The 25,270-nt window shown below is 36.6% G+C and overlaps 1 protein-coding gene across 1 annotated transcript; it reads left to right on the top strand.

Annotated features, from left to right (window-relative positions):
* Positions 1-1,479: 1,479 nt before the first annotated feature.
* Positions 1,480-24,552, top strand: dyrk1ab (dual-specificity tyrosine-(Y)-phosphorylation regulated kinase 1A, b). Its single transcript, XM_027173950.2, has 11 exons — positions 1,480-2,311; positions 13,614-13,810; positions 15,289-15,381; positions 16,026-16,214; positions 17,983-18,130; positions 18,289-18,575; positions 18,659-18,805; positions 19,181-19,321; positions 19,405-19,708; positions 20,365-20,489; positions 21,125-24,552. Exons 2-11 carry the CDS (start codon positions 13,691-13,693, stop codon positions 21,716-21,718), a joined length of 2,148 nt encoding a protein of 715 aa, XP_027029751.1. The 5' UTR covers positions 1,480-2,311; positions 13,614-13,690; the 3' UTR covers positions 21,719-24,552.
* The last annotated feature ends 718 nt before the right edge of the window (positions 24,553-25,270 follow it).

The following is a 25,270-nucleotide window of genomic DNA, read 5'->3' as shown; positions in this document are numbered from 1 at the left end:
TCTTTGTTATGTTTGTATAGATGAATACATATGTGCTATTATGTGTTTCACTTTTACCCATCATAATATGGTCTTGATCTGGATGTAAAAACATAAACATACAATATTATCTGTTAGAATATGAAATTATTATAAATACCTTCTAGAATAATAACATGGTCAGATTATTTATAGTTTATATCAACTTTATCATATTTTGAGGATTTTTAGGTTTCATGTAGATCTTTTTTACTGATTAAATGGCTTAGTCTACAGTATATTTGTATAACATTGTAAACTCACAACTCTCTCACAACAGTAGTTCTAATTTGCATACACTACAACACCCAAAAGACCGATAACAGCTTCTTCTCCATTGTGAAGGCTTCCCACTAGATTTTTGTATTTGGCTTTGGGAATTTCCTATCAAGCATTATGCATTAATGAGATGAAGAGAAAAGTCCTGAGACTCAGTCAATGCTCAGTCACGGCAAGCAATGTTGTGTTGACACCGTCATACTGAAACAGGTTCAGGCCCCTTAGTTTCAGTGTAGGAAAGAGGAAACAAAGTCATTCTATCAATTGTATACTTTCAGTTTTGTGGCAACAGCTTGATGGAGGCCCACATTTGATTAGTTTAGATTTAACCTTATTGCCATTGTGCAAAAACAATGAAATGCAGTTAGCACCTAACCAGAAATGCATAAGTGTCATATTTAAAATAAATAATGAAAAAGGATACTGTACAGCTATGGGGGTCGTATGGACAGGGAAACGGATGTCTAAAGTAGGTAGTATAAATATATAGGGTTATACGTGGTCAAGGTATGTATGTACAAACAACATACAGTGGTGAAGACATGTAAAGAATATAACATGCTGAACAGGATGTACATATAGGTTTGATGGTATATTGTCCACACACACACACACACACACACACACACACACACACACACACACACACACACACACACACATTATATATATATTTTTAATCTATTTTTCACAGGTAAATAAAAAATACATAAATTTTTTACTCAAAATTTGAATACACTATTAATAAAAAAAACTAGAAAAATATGTAAAAAACAAAAACAAATTATATATATATATATATATATAATTTGTTTTTTACATATTTTATACATATATACAAATATACATATTTTATACATATATACAAATATTTCTAGATACAAATTATATATGTGTATATATATATATACACATATATAATTTGTATCTAGAAATATTTGTATTTCTATTTTCCAAAAAAACAAAAACAAATTTTATATAATCACATTAATTTCACAGGTAAATAAAAATACATGAATATTTGAATACAATATTAATTCTATTTTATTTATTTATTTATTTATTTTTTTACAATTTTTTCAAACATTTTAACTTAAAAATGAAGCAGGACACGAAGAGAGGACCGTCAGGTTTATGCTCTATGGTGTTGATTGACAGATTATGACAGAAGCTTACGTTGTCTTTGGTCGTCATTGCTACATCCGGGACTTTATCGTTTGATTGACAGTTTCCATAGAAACATCACAGGCAGTCGCCATTTTGTCGGCAGGTTTTTTTGAACCTTTCAAATGTTTTCGCTTCCCGCCGGAATAATACAGTCGTATAATCCAAAGTGACGGCTCTGGGGGAAGAAATTCTTCGACTGTTGTGGAGTAAGGCGTTTTCGGAACAAACGTTTGGATATGTTTGAGGTAGATTAAGCGGCACGGAGATCTCCTGGCTAACGTTAGTAGCCGTGTCTGGGGTCCGCCGGGCCGGTCCGCTGCGCAGGTTTGGAGCGCGCGCCATTTTGTGAAAATTGACATATAATCTTGGTGGAAAAGTGAAATTTTAAATATAACGACATGTTCATAGTGCACGATGTATGTGCACGCGCAGCAGGTTTACCGTTGTTAACGGCGCACTTTTTGAAAGTGTGTTTTCTGATCCGTGCTTGAACGATAGCCACGGAAACGTTCTCACTTTTGAACGAAAGCTAGCAGCGGAAGCAGGAGCACTAGCCTTTAGCTGGTTAGCTACACTCGTCAAGTCAACGACGGTTAACGATACGATAGCTAACATTGGTGTACTATATACAGCGGTCGTTTGTCTGTCCCGCTATGGCTGATATTAAGAATCAGCGTGACGTTGGGTTGGTTTTGCAGTTTGACGCCTGTCACTTAGCTTGTTAGCTACGCTGTGTGTTTCCGAGTGCCTCAGTCAGTGAACGCGTCGTAACCAACGTTACAGAAGCTGGATCATTGGCTTTACCTTTCCGGATCTGGGCCTTTAAATGAAGATCACATCATTAAAGGTAGGTGGAAATGGTTTCCTCTTAAACACTTGAACTCTCTCTGTGTGTATGTGTGTGTGTGTGTGTGTGTGTGTGTGTGTGTGTGTGTGTGTGTGTGAGAGAGAGAGAGAGAGAGAGAGAGAGTGTGTGTGTGAGATGGAGAGAGAATAGTTAGTTCGGCTGCTGGTTAGCCACTTAAGCGGCTCTCACTAGCTTGCATTGCTATACAACACTGGCCTACATACTAACACACTGCTGCCTAGCAGAATACATAGAAAAGTTCTCATCTTCAGGTGTTAAGCAGTGTTCTCGTGCTGTACTCTGAAGGTGTAGTCGTTACATTAGTTAGTTAGCTCTGCCTACTATGCTAACTGAATCGGTAAGCTAAGCTAAACGGTGTTAGCAGCACAGAACGCCAGATACTCGCCAGCTACAGTGTTGGAGGAAGATTAGCTCGTTGGTGGTTACTAGCTGAATTGTAAATCACAATTAACATATGATAGTGTTTATATCCTTGTAACTAACATGTCTAACTAACTGTCAAACCAGTATTTTGCTCACGGCTGACATAACAGCTGTTTCAATCCAGCAATTATCCATTAATATTCAGCCATAGTAATAGTAGCCCACTGTCAGCTAGAAGCCTTGAACTAAAAGAATATCAGCGACCTACTGAATTAGTGTACTTGTTAGCATTGCTAGTTTTCTTTTAGCTTTTACAAAGACACTATTATTGTTTTGATAAAGCATGCATGACACAGTTATCTGCGTTAATCTGATTAGTTCGTATATGAGATCATCCAGTGGACCTCTCTGACTTTGGACTTGGCAGGCAAAGACATGAGACAATGTGATGTTGGTACATCAAGTGTTACCTCAGACTAAGTCATCTAGTAAGGAGTTCTGGGCGGTTTAGAACAGAAAGAACAGCTACAGAACAGTTTGAAGCTACTGAAGCTGATAATTAATTGATTGGTTTAGTAAGTCAGTGCCATATTCAGTCAAAGGTTAAATGTCTCTGCATGATGCAGAATGATCATTAGGTATGAAAATTGAACAATAAGATACAATTTCTCAGAAAGGTTTGGATATGTGTATGTCTGTAAAGTGTGAACGTTTCTACATTTGTGTTTCGAACTGTTCATCCTTGTCAAAGCACCCCAAAGTCATTCATGTCAGTCTGACAAAGAGCTTTCCATCTCACCTACTATTCATTTTCTAAAGAGAATTCCAGTGCAGAGGATTGTGGGAGTGAGTGGAGTTCAGCAGGCAAGAAAAAAATGAGAATTTTTCAACTTTATGAAAATAAGAAGCAAATATTGCCTGCTGGTCAGACTGCTCGCATAGTCACACCAATCGTCATGGTCCAGCTCCACCATCATTGCAGCTCAACTAATACACTGTTACAGTAGCATATCAATAATGTCAACTCTTCCCGCAAAAGACTACCAAAATGTATTCAGTATTTGAACCCTCTCTTTTGAATAGGTGATATATTGGTTAATAATGTAAAATATTTACATGTAATGAGATTCAATTAAAAACAGCACACCTCAGTCCATGCTGTAATAATAATCAAAACATTCTACATGTTTTCAGCATATTTTTATATGAATGTCAATTTACTGAGAAAGCAGAAAATGTAAAATCCTCTGTCCTGAAGATGTTTGTATGCTGGTAAACTGAATCTAAGCATGTCTTGATGACTCCGAAAGCACTTGTAATACAAACTTGTATAATTGTTTCACTTTTTTAGGCAACGTTTTATTTTAAATCAGTCTTATTATATGTGGGCCTTCTGTGGTACAAATTCTATTGTACAATGCTGTTACTGTAGTATCTTCTAACGGGAATGTGTTAGTACAAGCACTTTGTTATTAAACTTATGTTACTGTTAATGACTGTCAAACTACCGTGATGCTACAAGAAAATAATGCAGATTGTCTGACCAATCGGATTTGGGCCTTCAACTAATCTGTGGTCTTAGTTAAATTAATGAAACACAAACAGTGAATATTTAAAGCCCGACATTATCCTCCACTCCACTGGAGCACAGATATAACCTACAACTCTGCATGCACTTTAATCCTGAAAGGTTTAAGCAGTTTAAACTTTATTCAAGGAAGATATTAAGTGATCAATATGGTGGTCTTTTCCTGTTTAACTATGAAACATCTGTGCTCCCCCCCCCCCCCCCCCAATATTTCTAGTGTGGTATTTGAAGTAGATACACCAATCTGCCCAGTTCTTTGGTAAACAGATCATCTTTTGTTTTAGACTAATTAGGGCTGGGTGATGAATCGATTTTATCGATTTACTCGAATGTATAGTTTACGTCGACTTGTTTGAATGAAAATCAGGTTTCTCTTTAACATCCCCTCAGGCTTCCATAGTTTCGAATGGTCATATCGCCCAGCCCTAAGACTAATTTATATTTATCTTTTCACCTTTTTATTTTTAATGCATACATGTGTACGATATGTAATGGACAATACAATACGGACCCTAATGAATATTGTAGAACAGCTCTCTTGCTCTAGGATAGCTTCATTTCCATATTGAGTTCCTCTTGAGGTAAGACTCACTTATACTTGCACTTAAATAAGCATCCGGTGCCTTCAGGGTGTCAGGATTGCAATTCCAATCGGCCAGAGAGCGACACGTCTGGAAACCCTGTCAACATTCCAAAGTATCCAGACTGCCTGCTCACCTCTACTAATTAGTCAGCAGAAACATGTGAATAAACAGAAAACAGTGACAAGAAAAGTGGCAGAAAACAGTGACGGTTCAGACTCACTCCTGTTCCTCACGTTCCTTCTTATAGAACGTGTTTGTTGTAGTTAATCTTCCCCATACTGTGATGGGTTCACTTTAAATGAAGTTTGAAACAACATTAGTTTGTTTTCATAACATATTCGTATTTTGAAAATGAAATGATTCCGTGTTTATCTCCAATGTTTAAGTCGGTAAATGGTAAATAGTTGCTGATAATGGATGGCAAACTATTTGGACGAGGCTTTACTTTTAGGTGGATGATTTTGTAAATAAATGCCCTTTTCAGATTGGATTAGTTTATCAAGGGGATATTACATTTTACACCTTACATGTGTATTACATTTTTCACAGGTCTCCGCAAGTGATAATAATTTTGAATTTAGACAGCAATAAACTTTCCACAGGAGGAGGGAGTTTCTCGCGGATTGCAATTTCTTCAAACCCGAACATTTGCATCACCCAATCATATGATTACGCTTTATTCACAATATGGCTGAAAAAAGAATAAGAAGGTTCATTTGGTTATTGCAGTTTGGGGTAAGCCAAAGTTTTAGCAACAGTTTCAGAATACAGTTAAGCATATTACAAAATTACCAAAAAAGAAAAGCATACAATGTTTGTTTCTCATTACAGGAAGTGTTTAAATTTTGGGGCAGGGTAACTGATATGCACTCTAAGAGAGACTAAAGACCCCAAATTGCAACAGTCAAACACCGTTTTTCTCACCATCACAACTTATCAGCCAATCGCTGAGTTTGGCAAAAAAAAACTGTAGTTAATTCAACCAGTAATTTTCTCAGAAAAGGACAGAAAAACATCAATGTGGTCATCTGCATGGAAAAAAGTCACAGAGCTGAAAAATACGGGTTATTAATTTCAGTTTTACACTGTACAATATTCAGTCTGATTTGCTGTTGCTGATACAGTTGTACATCATATTGGAGTTGAAATGAGATTTGCACATTATAGTGCCAATGCAACCTAAAATTATATTAGAATCTGAGTGTGATTGCTGCTACAACACTTAACCACTCAACTCAACCAAAAGTGATGGTGAAACATTGCATTTAAATGAAGAAAATTTTGAGGTGCAGCAGAAAGAATGCATCTATAAATCATTTATGAGAAAGTTACTTGTCTGGACAGAGGATGAATTTCAGATCTCAGGTGAATTACCTTGCTTATTAGTTTGCAGAAGTTCTGTTCATTGAGTTATTTTACTCTTATTACCACATGAAACTATTTGGTTTCTAGATGAAGAGCTACAAACCTGTGCTGCGTGACTGCATAACCAGTATGACGGAGCATAGTGACTATCTTCATTGTTTAATCTGACATGAACACATTATTGCACAGTCTATTATAGAATTGTTATCGTGATCATCTCAGATATACACTTTTAGTTAAGAATTGCAAAAGACCACTGTAATTGCACAGTGTAAAGCCGAGTTAAGACGTGACCTCTTTTAATTTTTCATTCGTGATGGTTTAAGTTCTGTTTAGTGGTCATAGCAACTTTGTGCATAATCTCTTTTAATTTATCCAAAACAAAAGCAAAATCTAATATTATATTGATGCTATCCAGACTCAAAAGCTTTTACTTGTAAGAGAAGACCCCACAAGTTATGTACTGTAGTGTTGTATGTACTTAAGCATAAAACCAACTAACTTACCAAGAAACTGTTCTTTTCTTCCAGATGAAGATCCTTTGTTGGATGGAAATGTTTCATTTTTCTTTTTGCATATAAATTGTTCCTTTTTATATTTTTCTTTGTTTAAAGTTCACCCAAGTGTTCAGAAACAGGTCATCCACAGTTAAAGCAATACTTAAGAACTCTCAAACACTTGGAACTGTAGTTTACCTGAGACTGGAAGAAGGCACAAGCGTATTATTTATAGTGTTCTTCATCGATTAAAAATAAGGAGAGCAACATAACTAAATAATTGATTTAGTTTTATTATATATGTCATTTGTTACATATTATTTACAAAATGTAAGGTCTCAGATTCAGTTTTCTCCCCAAAAATATGTGTAAAATGATTAATCATAGCAGTTATAGGTATAGCTAATCTTATACAACACCAAACAAAACTGTTATTAACCTAAAAATAGAACTTTTCAGGTAGCTTGGTACAAAGATGTGGACAGAAAGGGGTGCATTGTCCATGCAATCAAAGTGCATTTTATGCTCAATTCACCACTTCTGAATGCTAGACTGTGTTCCCCTCTAGGTCTTCTGTGTGCAAGAGCAAGCTCAAAGCTGCAAACTGGACTCCTACTAAAATTCTACAAATAATGTCTTAAGTCACAGGGAATAGAGAGAGACATTATATGTGGCCGGCATATGCAGGTTTAAATAATCGGTTCCAATGATTATGGTGTTTTGCATGTTTCCAACTTACCGCTGACTTGAACACCAATATTTGATCATCCTTGCATTATTTTTATGTTCTTGCATTTTATTGCATGGAGCTAACTTGTAGGCAACAAATACAACATCAGCTTAACAGTGGTATGTGAAAGTACTGAATGTTATAGATACAAACCACTTTGAGCTTTGAATGTCCAGTTGTTGCTCTCCAAGTCTTGTACTGTGCCTCTGTAAGATGCCTCCCTCAGCAACAGAACCCCAAATCAACACAGAAATAGTTGCACTCATGTATAAAACCCATGTGTATGTGCAGTTTTCCCTAAAAAACTGCAGATGATCCAGTCCGCATATGAATGTGTAATGAGGGACCGTTAGACCAGTGTTTTTGTGGTAACTTCACTCGTAATAAATGGAGATATTTTTTTTTTTTTTTTAGTTTATTTGTGAAAAAGTCTTACAATGTGTGTATACCTTAACAATCATTACTTAATAGTTACATAAAAATCAGTTCTCTCAATATATGGGATGCCACAGAAATATTTGAAGTACTACTTTAAAAATTATGTTGATGGCAATTTAGAAAGGACAGTAATATAAAACACAGATTGCACTGTATATGGCAGCTTGTTTGCAAGGGGTTGTAGAAAATGCAGTTCAGCCTTGTTTGTTAAAACAAAATCCTAACAAAATTGTTACAACATGTATATTCATGCTCATTGTACAGAAAGCTTTATTAACAAAAAAAATTGCAGAGGTTGAAATAATGTTTCAAAATTAATGCTTAAATCACACAAACTACAAAAGGTTACCTGACATTTTACTATTGATAATTATGTCTGGAGGTCCTTTCTCATGGCTTTCTATATTGTCACTCAAACGTTCCTGCCGTGGTTGCTCCCAAATGTCATAAATGTGCATTTTGTAGACAGTTTATAGTTCAAGATTCACCCTTGAAAGAACTGCTGCTCTAATCATAAAGACTATCCTGTGTAAATCCTAAGACTCTCATTCACAATCTGTTCATACTTGATAATCCTTTCAACACAGCTGTATTCTGTAATGATTGCTAATACACTATCTGGTGTAACCCAGCATAGGACTGGTTTCCTTTTGTGTCTGAACTTGCTCTTGGTTTCTTTCATGGCTCTAAATTTACACCCAGCTTTCTGCAAAACCGATATTGTTAAATGCACTATACAAATAAAATGTAGTTGAATTGAATCACCATGAAATATATATGCAGTTCTGTGCTGGTTCCATACGCGTCTTGTTTTCCTATGTTTTTGCAAAAGTGGGAAAAGTAATTTCCACATGCCATTTTGTTCACCACCACCCAGAGCTGGGGTTCCTGCATGTGTACCTGATGAATGGTTAGCTTAAAGATGCGTATGTACTTCACTTTCACCGTGTATACGTGCATGCACACACTTTCTACAAGTGCTGCATTGTTTAAATGCTTGCTTTATGTACACCTGGAAGACTAAATGTAGCATCTTTTATGCTATATATATGAAATGTTCGGACATTTCATAACGGTATATGAAATGTCTGAGCTGAAACATCCAATTTTTCAATCCGTACTGTAAAGATTTCATGCGCTTTAACAGAGGCACATGATCAGAGGTAATACTCAGATATGTATTAAATTGTGGCATTCAAATGGTTGATTGGCATTAACTGGCCCAAAGTTTCCAGGAAAACATTCCCCAGACCATTGAACCACCTATATTAAAACGGACCATTGACGCAGTGCAAGTTGGGTCGATGGATTGGTGCTGTCCAGTCAAAGACAACTGATCACATTTTTTTTTTTTCAATTTTCTTTTGTGTGAACATTTTACTGAAGCTGTTGGCTTGTATCTGCATGATGCTATGCATTGCACTCCAGCTATATGATTTGTTGATTGAATAATTGTATGATTGAGTAGTTGTACAGGTGTTCCTGCAGTAAGTGGATTTACTAATCTAGCAAATCCACAAAAGTGGTACTCGAAGCAGATTTTTGGTCAGTACAAAAAGTCTTTTAAAATTCAAATACTTACTATCATAGGAAAACTGCTCTAGAAGAGTACATGGTTCAAGTATGCCAGTGGAGAAATAGTGTTAGTTTGTTTAGTCAGTTGTAGAAACACTGTTACATGATTGTACACTTATTTCCCACCATACAATTATTCCCATTGGTATTGTGCCACACAGTATGTTAATTTCCAAGTATGTGAACAAGTGACGTTAAAAATAACACTTAATCACTTTGAGCCTTTTTACACCTGGTCACTTCATGTGTTTTCTCTGATCCGATAGCTATCTGATTTGTTAAAACTATTCCATTTACATTAGGCCACATAAATGCATCTTGGCGAATCGGATATCAATTCCATCTTTTTACTCCCGCCCAAAATGCAAATAGATTTTACCTCATTTCCGGGGTAATTGAAATGGAACACGTTTTGGTGTATGCGGTTGCTACAAAAAACAGCTTTTACTGTTTGCTGCATTTTCGCTGGTGGCAGCAGTGCATTTTAAGACCAGACGAGACACCTGGGTGAAAGATCGGAGCCAGCACTGGTGGGAAAACATATTTGTTTCTGGCGCGATGCACGAATCGTGAGTCACCTGCAAGTGACGTACTTCCGTTTGGGAGGAGTATAGCGCTGACATATGTGGCTTGAACAACCACATGCATTTACACCTGTCCAGTTTCATCTGAAATGCGTCGCAGACCACCTCCTGAAGTAGTTTGAACCATCAGATTTTTATCCGTCTCAAAACCGTTTCGGAGAGCATTTACACCTGGTCTTTTTACGATTGGATAGCTATCGGATCACAGAAAACGCATGAAGTGACCAGGTGTAAAAAACCCCTTAGTATAGTAGATTAATGCATTCGCCAGAGTTAAAAAACAAATAAAAAAAATGAAAATGTAAATATGGAGTCCAGTAAAATGATTGAAGATATTTCTTGGGACACTACCACATATTGTGTAAAGGTAGATTGTTTTTGAATTTTTTTTTTCAACTCCTGTCTGCTAAACTTTCTAGTCTTCTTGCAAAATTAAGTGGACTGTTACTGAATTACTGGTTACTGCACACTAACCATCTGATCATAGATGTGCACAAACCACACACAAAATGCATTCAGATCGCTCAATGTGAGGATGTGCACAGTCTTATGGAGCGTTTGTTCCCATTAAAAATCAGAAAAATATTGAGATTTGACTCATTAGCAGCAGTAATTGGGTGAGTTTTTGGCCAAGAAATAACAGAATATGTTAAAAGCATGTATATTTTTAAAGAAAAGAAACAGTGTAGTGCTTATCAGTAATGCTTGGCTACTCAGATGGTATAAAAGTTCTTTTACAAGCTTATGATTACTGTGACGTTTACCCTAAAAATGCACATGCATTCATTTAGAAAAATCTCAATATCTACTTATTGTAGATAACATTTTAAACAATTTTAAAAAAGTCATTATTAAGACTTTAACACTGTCTTAACAATGGATATTTTCTGGAGCTGGTTAATGCGTGTTTAGAACATCATTGGAAGTTATTGAAAATGGTTCCGTATTTGTCTGGGCTAATATTGAAGTTTCTTTAAAAAAAAAATAAAGGAGATTACAGAAATACCAAATGAAGAATGAATCTTTGAGTATCTTTGGAAGTTAAAGTTGAGTTACGTATGTGTATCAGTATTTAATACTGTTTGTTGCCCCAGTATTCAGGTGTCTTATGTAATAAAGACCTAAGCCCGATTCAAAGATTTCATTCAGTTTTATGCATATGGGTTGGCAGATGGAGTCATGTCTTAGTTATGTGTGTTATGTGTTATTCTGACTTATGTTCATTTCTCTTATGAAAAGTGACTACTGTGTAAAGAATTATTTATTTTTCAGCAGTGGTATCATGTGCAGGTGACCTGTTGGTGTCCTTAATGCTCAATTCCGATATTTTGCTCAGATCTGATTTTTTTGTTTGGCTGTTCACATTAGCTTTTAAAATGTGGCCTATATCAGATACTGGTGTAAACTGTTTGCTGTTTCGAACTGACCCGCATGCGCAAACGAACAATAACAATGACGTCACAGGCAGCACGCCGTTGCGCTAAAAAGTTGGCGAGGTTATGGAGGAAGTATTGTATACGTAACCATTTTATATAACACTCTTAACACACACACGTTACCCGTCACGTTTTCGCTGGCGCAAAAAAAAAAAAAATCTTAATTGTGATGAATGTCGATGTAGATTGACGGAAAAGTCGATTGACGCCTTGGGTGTTCACACTGCAGCCACGTTGGAAAAAATCAAGATTTGGGTCCCAAATCCCATCTGAAGAGGTTGGGATCGGAGGGCAGTGGCAGCTTGGCAGTGCTTGAACCCTGACCTACTGATCAACAACCCAGAGCTTTAACCGCTGGAGCCACCGTTATAGCATTGTAATGGTATAATGTTGTTTGATGGGCATTATAACAATATAAACCTGCAAAATTCTCCTTGTGTTAGTTATTGGGAATGGTCAAGAGTTCCTTCACTGTCTTTATTTTTTTGTAATGAAGTCTTATGAGTTTTTAAGCTGACGATCACCTCTGGTGTTAGCATTCTTAGCTGCATTTCAGTGTTAGCTAGCATTTCATACTTATATGAACTTGTGTTTCATACTTGTATGTATACATACATGCGTAAATACTTATCCAATCATTGAGTTGTGGTTTATGATTCAGCGTCTCTTCTGTACTCCAGTACCTCTTAGTCTGTTTGGATGCCATGTCGCAAATGGAGTGTGATAATGTGACGCACATCTGAATGCATGAGAAATACAACCTGCTACAAAACACTCTCCCTCTGCGGAAATTTGATTGCTCTTTGGATGCAAGAGTTTTAGCACTGAGGAGACAGGTTAAAAAAAATGTCCCAGGAAAAACCAATCCAATTCAATCCAAATAAGGCTTAAGACTGTATGTCTTTAATCATGAAGACTGCTGTGTCTTATTTTAATCTTTAAATGAAAGACATTTTATTCTTAAAGCACAGTGTCATTTGGTTCATTATATATTAGCTTCTATATAAGCTTTTATACATTTGTCCTCACTTTTTATGGTCGTGTAAAAACAACACAGGAAACAAAAAAATGATCCGTTTTTGTGAAAGCAGCAATAAAAATTGCTTATGTTGAGAGTAAAGCACCTTTTGTTTTTAAGAGTTTTTTTATTTTTTATTGTTTAATGAGCCTGCACTGTAAATAAATCTATAATAAAATAAAATCAAGCTAGCCTTCTCTTTTTAGGTTATATTCCTCTCAGCGCTAGGCATGATTCAGAGTGATGGGACGATCATGCCGGGATTGCACTTTCTGTTACTGGTTTGGGTGAATTCTTTGCCAATCTCAGTTCGTTCAGATAAATCGCTCTCTCACTCCATGAGATTTTTTAGTTTGCTCTCAACCTCCCATGTGCTGGATGTTACCTCGAAGTGTACCAAAGTTCAATTTAATTTCTTGTTTATTTCTTGTTTTCTTATTGGCAAATGGCAGAAGCTCTCCCCTGGCAACAAAAGTAGTCTATTTGCATACTCTGCCGTGATTGGCTTGAACATTGATGGGCTTGCCAAATCACACTGTATCTTGGCGGTGATAGGCTATGCTAATTGGGTGCTGTTGCTGGGATTCTGAATAGTGGTGTGGTTCAGTGTGGCTGTGGCGCATTGTGCTGCCTGCTGAGGGATGCTCATAAACGAGCGTTCTCCTAATAATTATCGGAATTCACTCTTAAAATGAGGATGGATTTTTTTGGGGGGATCACGGTTATATCTCGTGGTTATTTATTTATTTTAATATTGCTATTACAATTATTATTACAATTATTATTACTATCATTATATCTGCCCTACAATCACCCATGAGTTTCTCAGAAACTAAATATTAGATCTTCTTTCACTTCATGTTTGGTTTAGTGTGCACTGTGGCGTTCAAGTTTGTATATAACATATTTCAAGATTATCCTATTCTCATGTTTATCCTCCATATAGGAATAAGTTGTATATAATCAGATATGTCTTTGTGAAATAAAAGCCTTTTGTGATCTGTGATACTTGTTAAAATAAGGGATCCTTTTTTTGGTTGTTCATTATTATTATTATTGTACTAATATATTATGTATATTATATATTTGAACTTTTCTTCCAGAGGGAGAGACCTCAGCATGCCAACCCTGGTCTGGCCGGCTTGCACACTCTTTTTCTTTCAATGCTGCTGGGTTTCACATGGCTGCTCCGATGCCTCATTCACACCCACAGCACAGTGACTGTCACCAGCAGAGTACAGAGCAGTCTGGCACTGTACTACCGTACAGTGACCAGACACAAGCGCTCACTGCCAATCAGGTATTACTGAGTGCTCATGTGCACCATACAAAGCAATTTTTGAGAATGAATTTTCCATCTAATACTGAGAAATCACAAATACTGCAGTGCAATTGAGAAATATAGGAAGATTTTAAATGTAAAATTGGATTGTCTGCATCTTTTACATTGACAAACTTTGATGGCCTACTGTCTGCCTTTGTTAATAAAGGTTTATATTAAGAAAATGAGTGTTTTGTTTATTAGGGCTAATACGCTATGCAAGAATTGCTGTTCAACACAGAGAACATGCACGCATAGTTTTAGTTAAATTTTATAATTAACTATGTTGGCTCCTGGTGGTCCAAGCAGCAGAATCCTTCGTTTCCATCGCCGTGGGCCAGGTTAGATTCCTAGGCAAGGCACTAACCCAGCCAGTAAATAGCTAACTCTCAGTTACTGTCCCAAGCCCAGATAAAAATAAAATGGGTGGGTTGCATCAGGAAGGGCATCCGGATAAATCCTGTGCTAAATCAAATATATGCGGATGAAATGACACTCTGTGGAGACACCTGAACAAGGAGCAGCTGAAAGAACAACAAAGAACAATATAGCTAATAACTTGATATTATTAGTCTTCCTGACCTTGTTAGTGGCTAACTAATCCAAAAACATTAAGAAAAAAATGGCTAATGATTAGCAGTTGTAACTAGAACCAGCTCAAGGTTCTGTTATTTTTTTCGGGATGACATGACAGGATGATGGTTCAAAAGACTAGTTTGCAGTTTTTTCAGTCAACTGTAGATTTCTCCTTTTGTTAAGTAATGATCATCTATGAAATCTTTTTCAGTGTGTTTGATAGACTTTAACAGAACATGGTTTTAATGGAAGCGGAGGTAGTAGTGTAACGTTTAAAACTGTAGTGGATTATACAGTGAAATGGTTTTCAGAGCAGTCCACGTTACCTGCGTGGTCCATAGTATAGTATGATCTTGGCAACTCTAGAAGCTCAAAGTGGTGTCTGATAATGGACAAAATCTGCACGTTAACTTTTTTAACAAAGAAATTGTCTTTACAAAAAAGTGTACATTTAATACATCTTGTTCATTTTTTTACATTGTTAATGTATTATTGATTTATTATTGATGGTGAATAAATAATTGGAAAGTGTTCAAACAATGTTTATAACCCAGAAATTGCTCAAACACTGTGATTTGTAAGAGGATTACATCAAAAAGTTGACTTGTTTTAATCAATTGTAAAATGTTCTCTTTTACTGAGAATCTCCTAAAAATCCACCATCTTCCTGAGCTCTCAGTGACATGACCGTAAGGCATCTGATCATACTCTGTCACTTACTGTGATGGTATAACAACCCAATAAATATGTGTTCCTTGCCTGCAGGTTCCAAGTTTTGCGTTGGTTTTTAGCTGATGTAATGCAGGTCCAAGAAGAATGAGAAGTGAATTGTTATATACGGTTATTCCTCAACCTAAACATCTGTTTGTTTTTTCATACAGAGGCACATGCCCCAGTGTTTCCGTGTGCCAACTGCAGCTCCTTTGAGGAAGCTCTCTGTTGACTTAATCAAAACCTACAAACACATTAATGAGGTAAGACCTGCTGCCAAATCTGACTGATGCTTAGTAATGTGTAATTAAAGTAAACTCATGGAGTTAAGACGTGCAATATGTACACATCTTAATGTAATTATTTAGTGCTGTTTAGTCCTGTTAGTCTTTTAAACCTAAACCCTTTTAAACTGCATCCGCTTGATTCATGGTTTCATTCACTTTGTAAGATGCAAAGTAATACATCAGTGCACCAAGTTTAAAAGCCAAATGAATATTTCATGAATATTTTACCTAAAACAATGAAGGTCAGAAGGTGAACATCCTGAAAGCAAATACAACAGGTTTATATGATTGCACATATTAATGTTACATTTTCTATAGTGACAGTTCCTATAGTTCCTATTTCCTTATTTAGTATTTTCTTGTTGGCACAATCGATGTCACAGATTGACGTCACAAATATGTTTCATGTGTCAAAGTAAGGAACCAATGGTAATATATTGAGCAAACATGTCAATCTGATGGTTTTACAGCATCTGAGAAAATGTGTAACACATAAGGATGAACATGTAGAGCAAATGGTGAAAAGAATAATATAATGCAAAATTAAGTATTTCTAGTTTAACTCTTATTTTACATTGTAGTCGGATTTTGTATGACAGACTTTTTTCCCCTGTATTTAGGTGTATTATGCAAAAAAGAAAAGACGGCATCAACAGGGTCATTGTGAGGACTCCAGCCATAAGAAGGAGAAGAAAGTATTCAATGATGGCTATGATGATGACAATTTTGATTACATTGTTAAGAATGGAGAGAAGTGGATGGACCGTTATGAAATCGACTCTTTAATAGGAAAGGGTTCATTTGGACAGGTAATGTCCCTAACAAACATTTCATTTGTAGATGTCAACATTGTCATACTTTTATAGACTTACTTGTGTTTTTAAATGTCTCTTTCGACAGAAATAGTCAAGTCCAAGTAGATACTATACATTATATACTCCACATTCAAGTGTTTCGATTGCTGACCTTTAGATATAGATTTTGCCTTGGTTTATATACCAATTTAATGAGTTTGTATAAATTATATTTTCTTTCTTTTTATGCATGTATGTTTTAACTGTTTTGTTTAAAACACCCCCCCCCCCACACACACACACACACACTCCATTTTTGTTTATTTATTTTTATTCAAAAAAAAAAAACTTGTTTATCACGGACTACTATTAATAATTATATTAGTTTTTATGTGGGGGTCTGGAGTAAACCTCTCAGATGTTGCGGTCACATTATTTTTGCCAAACAGCCAGGTCTTACAGGTCTTTAAATGAAACTTTATGAATCTGTAGACATATTTCAACTAACACAACATAAAGTTAAGCTTTTTTAATTTTGCCTAAGCTATTTGCCTACATAGATCACCACAGTGATATGCAGTGATAACAACAGTTAAACTACCTAAAGAACCTAAAGATACTTTTCTCACACGGTGAGTCCGTCTTTTATGTAGTTGTTCGATATCTTTAGTTAAATGGTCCTAAACCTAATCAATAGTTTGTAATGAGATACAGGTGATCAAAATGCCTGATGCTCTTCCTATGCTGCAGTCTGTGATTTGAGATACAGTTATTGCAAAAGAGAAAACGTATTGCAATTCTTGAATGCGTATAGTGTAAAGAATTTAAAAATGTCATGTGTGAAACCCCTCACATATGCTGCTTTTTTATGTGGGGGACTTCATACCCATGTGTTTACTGAACTTTCCATTATAACATTAGTCCCACTTTTCTTCTTACAGTAATCATCACTCTTGTAGTGTCTTCACTCAAGATTTTGTAGTGTGGCTGTGGAGATTTGCTCATTTAGCCACTAGAGTATTAGTGAGATCAGACACTGTTAGGTGATTAGGCATTCCAGTTCATCCCAAAGGTGTTCAGGTTGCAGTCAGGGCTGTGTGCAGGTACCTCATGTTTTTCCCTTACAGTCTTTCTGGGCTTCACTTTGTGCCGAGGGGCATTGTCATGCTGTCACATGTTTGAGCCCCTTAGTTCTAGTAAAGGGGAACTGTTAATGCTGCAGCATACTGAGATATTCTAAACAATTCTGTGCATGAACCTTTGTCAAAACAGTTTGGGGAAAGGTCTAAGTCAGGGGTCAGCAACTCGCAGCTCCGGCAAGTTAAAATTTTGATGTCATGAATACGAAGAGGACTCAATTAGACATTGAACTTTTTTTTTTTTAAGTAACCTTCAACCCAGTGTCTCTTTTGTTAAGGTTAGTTCAAACTGTTCAAAATATTTTTGTTTGCTTGCAGAAATAAAATTTCGTTTACTCGGTAGCAGTTCTTTGATTTCATAAATGCAACACACAACAGATTTTTCTATACTTTCCATAAAGGTAAAAAAACAATATATGCAGTGCTATCTTTATTTTAGATGTCAAAAGGGGTTTGTGGCTCCCTGTGGTATTTTTTCTGTAGAAAACGGGTCCAAATGGCTCTTTGAGTGTTTAAGGTTGCTGGCCCCTGTGCTAAGTAGTCTTCATGCTTGACATCACTTAATCTTTGTCTCCGAGACCTCTTTGGATTGTCAGTAGTCATCATTAAATGTGTATTAATGTCTTTTAATTGGCTTCTTGCAGGTTGTTAAAGCTTATGACCGAGCTGAGCAGGAATGGGTAGCAATCAAAATCATCAAGAACAAAAAGGCTTTTCTGAATCAAGCTCAAATTGAAGTGCGGCTGCTGGAGCTCATGAACAAACATGATACAGAAATGAAATATTACATAGGTATTTAAAAATCCAGACTGTTTTTTATCTTGTATATTTATATTTTGAGTGGTATTAATGATGCAATTTATCTGTGTAGGATTGGACAAACCCTGTGTATAATTTATACTTCTCTTTATTATAATATAAACCCCTCCTTATTTATAAATTTTTTTTAGTTCATCTGAAGCGGCACTTCATGTTTCGGAATCATCTGTGCTTAGTGTTTGAAATGTTGTCGTACAACCTGTATGACTTGTTACGAAACACAAACTTCAGAGGGGTTTCTTTGAACCTGACCCGGAAATTTGCCCAGCAGCTCTGCACTGCACTGCTGTTTCTTGCCACTCCTGAACTCAGCATCATCCACTGTGACCTCAAGCCAGAGAATATCCTATTATGTAACCCCAAGAGAAGCGCCATTAAAATAGTGGATTTTGGAAGCTCCTGCCAACTGGGACAGAGGGTATATTTCTCATTGTGTCTGTATGTGGGTGAGTTGTTGTTGTCATTGTCTTGTTTGCTTATATGTAACCGTATCCTTTTCAGATATATCAGTATATCCAGAGTCGATTTTATCGCTCCCCTGAAGTGCTGTTAGGAATGCCATATGATCTGGCAATAGACATGTGGTCACTGGGGTGCATACTGGTGGAGATGCATACAGGAGAGCCTCTGTTCAGTGGAGCCAATGAGGTGAGAAACATCACGATTGAATCAGTAAAATGCAGTTTCCAATTAATCTTTGGTAATCTAATGTGTTATACAAACATTGCTTTATTAGAATATACACACATTTGTTCACAAAACAATACATGTATGATAAATTAAGATTTTTTAACTTCATAATAGTGTATCTAAATTGCATTAAGTTAAGCATCAAGTGCTGTGGTGTTCTATACTAAATGCCTGAAAGTGCATCATGGATTGCCTGAAGATATGTAAGATATAAACAGAGTGACAACACTAAGTAGGGAACTGCAAATGTATATGAATGGCAGTGTACAGTATATACTGTTTAATGTATGTCTGTGTGTACAGGAAAAAATTAAATGTATTGTTTCTACCCAGGTGGACCAAATGAACAAAATAGTTGAAGTCCTTGGTATCCCACCCAGTCACATAATGGACCTAGCACCAAAAGCCAGAAAGTTTTTTGAGAAGTTGTCAGATGGGTCATGGAGCGTTAAGAAGACCAAAGATGGGAAAAGGGTGTGTTTATTGACACGTTTTTTTCTATGGACAGTAGTGAGCTTATATGTTCGTTACTTAGTTGTTTGTTTCTCTGCCAACAGTACAAACCCCCAGCTTCTCGTAAACTTCATACCATTTTGGGGGTGGAGGCTGGTGGACCTGGCGGTCGAAGAACCGGCGAATCTGGCCACGCAGTGGCTGACTACTTGAAGTTCAAGGACCTTGTGCTCAGAATGCTGGACTACGACCCCAAGACTCGAATTCAGCCCTATTATGCGCTCCAGCACAGCTTCTTTAAGAAGACTGCAGAAGAGGGAACGAACACAAGCAGCAGTGTTTCAACAAGTCCTGCACTTGAGCATTCGCAGTCCTCAGGGACCACTTCTAGTACATCCTCAAGCTCAGGTGCGCCTCCACTTCGCCTACTCTGTAATCCCTTCTTAGAGCAAACAAGTGACTCAATAAGTGCTATTAAGAGTTTTCACCTCAATATGAGAATGAAAACATCAGAATGCATCTTCATTCAGCTTTCTTAGAAAAGAACAGAAGGCTATTCCTGCATTACAATATGTTCCACTAAGGCTAAGTTTATAAGGCGTGAATGATTGGTGTAGCTATATATGTGTGTGTGTGTTTGTTTGTTTGTTTGTGCGTAAGTACGTTTTGATTAATGAATGAAAATCTACAACTGATTCACTGTAAGAGCAATAAAAAGCGCTATGAAAGAAAAATAGAATCAAAATGCATAAAATAGAAATTAACCAGGAAACTTTTTTCTATTATAAGTACGCATGCCACATACACCAAATTTATGCCAGAGTAATTAGGTCATCATTCCACATTCTCTTCATTACTGTTCATTTAATGATAATTTGACAGTACATTCTAAAGCAAAAAAATTGTGAATTACATGTTTATTCAATGTTTATTTTATGTTTTACTACAAAAAAATTTTCTACTACAACCTGACGTCCACCACAAGCTTTGCAAATTCCTTGTCAACATAAGAAAAATAAATAAATGAATAAAAAATTTAAACAGCACATTTTCCGTGATTTCAGGAGGATCATCTGGAACAAGCACCAGTGGCAGAGCGAGGTCTGATCCCACTCATCATCATCGGCACAGTGGGGGGCACTTTAGCACAGCAATGCCAAGCATGGACTGTGACAACCTCCGCACTCAGGTTAGTGCTTGAAGAAGGACTCAGCTCTTAAACATGTGAACACACTAAATATATATATATATTTATTTATATATTTATTCGTGGCTACGAGGAGAATATTGCAATAACAATGAAATTACTTTTCAAACAATTCTGCATCCTACTGTATGTGTAGATTCAACCCAAGCTACTTATTCTGTTAAAGAATTTGCCAGGTACATATTTACAGAACAGCCAGGATCTACAGTTTAGCCAAAAGATTCACAATTTTCAACTTTGGAAATTAAAATGTTATGTGCTGGTGTTGGAAAATAAGCAATTTAGGGTGGCCGCAATAGCACAGCTTTGTATTGGCTCACATCACACCAGCTCATCAATGATTGCTTTTAAGAGCATTCCTCAAAACAATCTCATTCCAGTTCTTTAATCCTTGTGTTATTGTCTTAATGTTCATGGTGTGGTGGTGTTTTTTTGTTTTTGTTTTTTTAATAACAAACACAAATTTAAACCAAGTAATACACTAGCGTATTTTCTGCATGCTATGATTTTCTTATTAGTAGTATTGGCATCTGTTGTGTTTGACAGTGCTATTTCTTGCTGTTTTTGTGTGTGTGTGTAAATGGCTGTCCCTGTGTTTTTTTCTTTTACTGTTACAGAAAAGACAGCCTTACCATCCTCCTCTAGTATGGACTGATGGTGTTGGCTCTGAAGCTGTCACTGTAGAGACACATCCAGTGCAGGAGACAACCTTTCATGTGCCTCCCCAGCATCCTAAAGCATTACACCCTCATCACCACCACCACCACCATCATCATCATCATCATGGACAGGTCATAACAGCGTTCCCTCGGTCACGGCTCTACAACTCGCCCACTAACAGCGCCTCAACACAGGACTCCATGGAGGTTGGGCATGGCCATCTGTCCATGACATCGCTGTCTTCCTCTGCCTCCTCTTCCTCCACCTCTTCCTCTTCCACAGGAAACCATGGCCACCAGGTGTACCAGTTCCGCCAGGGGCCTACCACAGCCCTGGACTTTAGTCGAATTGGGAGCATGGGGTTGGGTGCCTTCTCAAATCCCCGCCAAGAAACTGGCATTGCTGGACATCCACCGTACTCTGTTCCCTCTAACACGGGACCCGGGCACTTCATAACAGAGGGACATTTGGGAATGAGACAAGGCGTTGATAGAGATGAGTCTCCGATGACTGGAGTCTGCGTTCAGCCAAGCTCCATGGCTAGTTCGTGACTAATCTGAAAATGTTTTGTTTTCTGTATGTGGTTATTATGACTATTTTTTCTAGGTGATATTTTCCTTTTCTCCTATTTTTAAATGGTGCATAGAGAACAAAAAGCTGCTCACTTTTTAGGGGAGATATCACTGAAACGCTACAACTGAAGAGTATTTAAAGTATATGTATTTCAAATCTCTCTCTCTCTCTCCCTCTCTTTTTTTAATTTGTTTTCTTTCTTTTTTTCCCCTTTCCACTTAATAGATGCATTTGTAATACTGCAAAATGACCATCATAAGATTGCATCTGCCAGTTCACTCATTATACATGGAACTCATGGCCCACTTATTGTTCATTGATTTTATAAAATTTTTTTTTTTCTAAGTATTTCTAAGCCAAGAACTGCCACATAGCTCTCTACATGTAAAGCAATGCAAAAAAAAAAATCCATTTTACATTCCAACAGTGAAACGTTTGGATTTTTTTTTTTTTAATTAATTTATTTAGCCTTTATTTGAAACCTCTCAAAGGAGCTGTGTGTTTAAAACCTGTAGTGTGTGCAGGAAGAAGTACTCGCAGTGGTCTTTGGTGTTGTCTGTATTGTGTAACTGTGAGAAGCGTGTGCTCAGGCTGCAGGAGCAGAACGAGCTGCAGTAGTGTTCAGAGAGACACATCTCACTATGTGTTCCAGTTATGGAGAAGATGCACTGAACGGGGTCAGATACAGATTAAGGGTTCTTGTTAAGAGCCCTGTTGGCCTTATGCTTTTTAAATATTTGAATGAAAAGAACATGGACAAAACTGTTCAGATAAAAACAACTTTCCTCTCGTTTTAACATAAATGATAATTATTTAGAGGAATTCTGAGTAGAGTTAAAAAGTAATCAAGAGGTTATAAAGAGGCCTTTATTAAACAAAGGACTTAAGGGACTCATAATTACAGGGTCATATTTAATTGTGAATTCCTATAATTTTTTTCTTATCAAAGTAGGATTTCACAACAGAGTTAGTCAGCCCTATATAAGATGCTTGATTTTATTACATTTTTTTCCCTTTTGTTTGTACACTTTCCATTGAACACTGTTTACTTAAATTTGCTTATTCACTTGTTAGTACAGAATTTTTTTGCTGAAATTTGTGACTGCCTTTCTCCCCTCTTGAATTATGCTGTGAACTTTACACATTTTTTTAAATACCAAAGTAATTGGGTTTTTTATGGTTCTGTAACCAACAATGTAGCAGTTCACCACTCCAACATAGTGTTTTATTAAATGATCAGTTTTGTCCATACTAAATGTCTATCAACTACTTTTGCAAGATGGAAATTTGCAAAGCTTGGTTGAATTGTTGTTTGGTTAAAAATCAAAATGATTGTTTATAATTTCTTTTTTTTTTATTATTCTTTTAAACATCAACCATTTGGGAGCATAGCTTGGCACAACACTGCTGCTCTGCAGGCTACGGAGTAGCTATTAAAAATAGACGCAAATGGGGAAAAAGGGTTGTTTTTTGTCTGTTGGTGGGTGATGCTACTTTTTCTACTTACTTTGGATGACATGCTAATTTTTACCGAAGTACCATACTTTAGCTCAAACATTCAGACAGTCTACTGTAGCTACTATGAGTATAAGTTGAGTTTGTCGAACATTTATTTGGTGCTTGTTTCCCCATATACTGTTAAAACAGATTCAAAATATGGCACTGAGAGCACATGGGCATATGCATGTTTCCAAGAGATTTCAAGATCACTTTGCTGTCAAAAGAAGCAATTGTTAATTAATTGCATAAGCAATCTCACCCACACTTTATATAGTATGCCAGGTTGTGAATTGTTCTTCACCCGTGCTCACAATTTTGCATCGGGTTTTAAACTAAGACCAACTCCATGCGTATTACCAATGAATCTTTAGTGTCCTGCTTCAGAATCTGCTAACAGGACACTACTGAACATGAAAGTGGTGTTTATTTTGTTGAAGGCATCTTTACCCTCTTATAAAACAAATAATGTTTGCTATATTTACGTATTCTGAGAAGAGTAATGGTGATGAGAAATGGTTCATATAAATGTTAAATGGCTTTTAAAAATAGTTTTTATAAATGATCCCATTTGAGTGGGAGAAACAGCAATTTGCTGAGCTCAAAACATTCCAAAATAAACCTGGAAAAACTAAACATATTTAAGTGTCTACCTGTTAAAGCTCTCGGATTTAGTGTCGTTTCCTGAAATGCAGCCCCTTTTTAATAGTTGAAATAGACTTGATGTATATATATATTTATATTTTTTAATAAAGGAAATACAGAATTCGCTACATTTCTCCTGGTATATAATTACAACTGGTTTGGCTATTACTGCTAAGAGGTATTTTCCTTGGGTCATGAGTTTAAAAATCTTTTCAGCAAGCATTAGATTTCATCTAAATTGTTCTAGTATAGAGGGGAAAAATGTTTTTCACCATCTTACACCCTTTTATTAAAAAAAAAAACAGTAGGAATGCTGATCTGACTATAAATGAGGAACAAATTTGGTCTTGAATCCACACTTTTACTCTGTGGTACTTTGTTTTGATGGTCCAGGATCCCAAACCCACTGTAGCGTGTTATTCTTACCATTTAATGAAGTTTGTGTGTGTGCACGCTGTAATCTTTTTTGGAAACTCAGCTCTGAATGTCTGAATGCTGGCGGAGCCTGGTCAAGTAATGTTGTCCCCTACCTATTAATGAGATGAAAATTATGTTGGCTTTTTCGTTTAAAGAGCAGGTCATTTTAACAAAGAGAACCAATGCCTATTTGACGGTCCTTGAAGTGTTAAGATGCAATAAATAAATAAAGGGAAGTGTAAATAAATACTCACACTGTTTTTAGGAACATCTTTACATCTGCCCTTTCATGCAGTTATCCAATCAGCAAATAATGTGGCAGCATTGCAGGGGATAAAAAACATGTACATGCCATCAAGAGCTCTAGTTAATCTTCACATCAAACATGAGAATGAGGAATGTGATTTGAAGTATAATGTAATGTAAGGGATTTCCAGGATTTTCACACATTACAGTTCTTAGAATTGACAGAATGGATGAAGTATAATCATCGTCATCCTGTGAATAGTTCTGCTTTGAGCTGACAGGAAGGCTACAGTAGCTCATTTAACCACTCTTTTTCAAAAGTACTGAATCTGGACAGTTGAACATTCATCATCTGTTCCTTTTTCAGTCTTTACCTATCAGGTATTAATGAGTCTGTGCTCACCGTAGTGTCTGATTTCTGTTCTTGGCTTTTAGGAGGGAACATAATGTGGTTGTGTGCCCTGTGATGGGTTGGCACTCCGTCCAGGGTGTATCCTGACTCGATGCCCGATGACACAGCACAGGCTCCCCATGACCCGAGAAGTTCGAATAAGCGGTAGAAAATGAATGATAGGTTGGTGGCTAAGGTGCTGGGCTAATGATTGGAAGGTTGTAAGTTTGAATCCCATGTCCCCCAAGCTGCCAATTTTGGGCACCTGAGCAAGACCCTTAACCTTCAACTGCTTTGTGAGATAAAAATGTAAGTCACTCTGGATAAGGGTGTC

The sequence above is a fragment of the Tachysurus fulvidraco genome, chromosome 11, assembly GCF_022655615.1.
Source record: "Tachysurus fulvidraco isolate hzauxx_2018 chromosome 11, HZAU_PFXX_2.0, whole genome shotgun sequence".
NCBI classification, from domain to species: Eukaryota; Metazoa; Chordata; class Actinopteri; order Siluriformes; family Bagridae; genus Tachysurus; species Tachysurus fulvidraco.
This window is presented reverse-complemented; position numbering and strand designations above follow the sequence as displayed.

Bases quoted from the DNA above. Each gene is read 5' to 3' on its own strand.
- dyrk1ab (XM_027173950.2), top strand. From the start codon at position 13,691: ATGGCTGCTCCGATGCCTCATTCACACCCACAGCACAGTGACTGTCAC. The intron at 19,709-20,364 runs GTGCGCCTCCAC...CCGTGATTTCAG, and splicing joins TAGTACATCCTCAAGCTCAG to GAGGATCATCTGGAACAAGC. The intron at 20,490-21,124 runs GTTAGTGCTTGA...TTACTGTTACAG, and splicing joins GTGACAACCTCCGCACTCAG to AAAAGACAGCCTTACCATCC.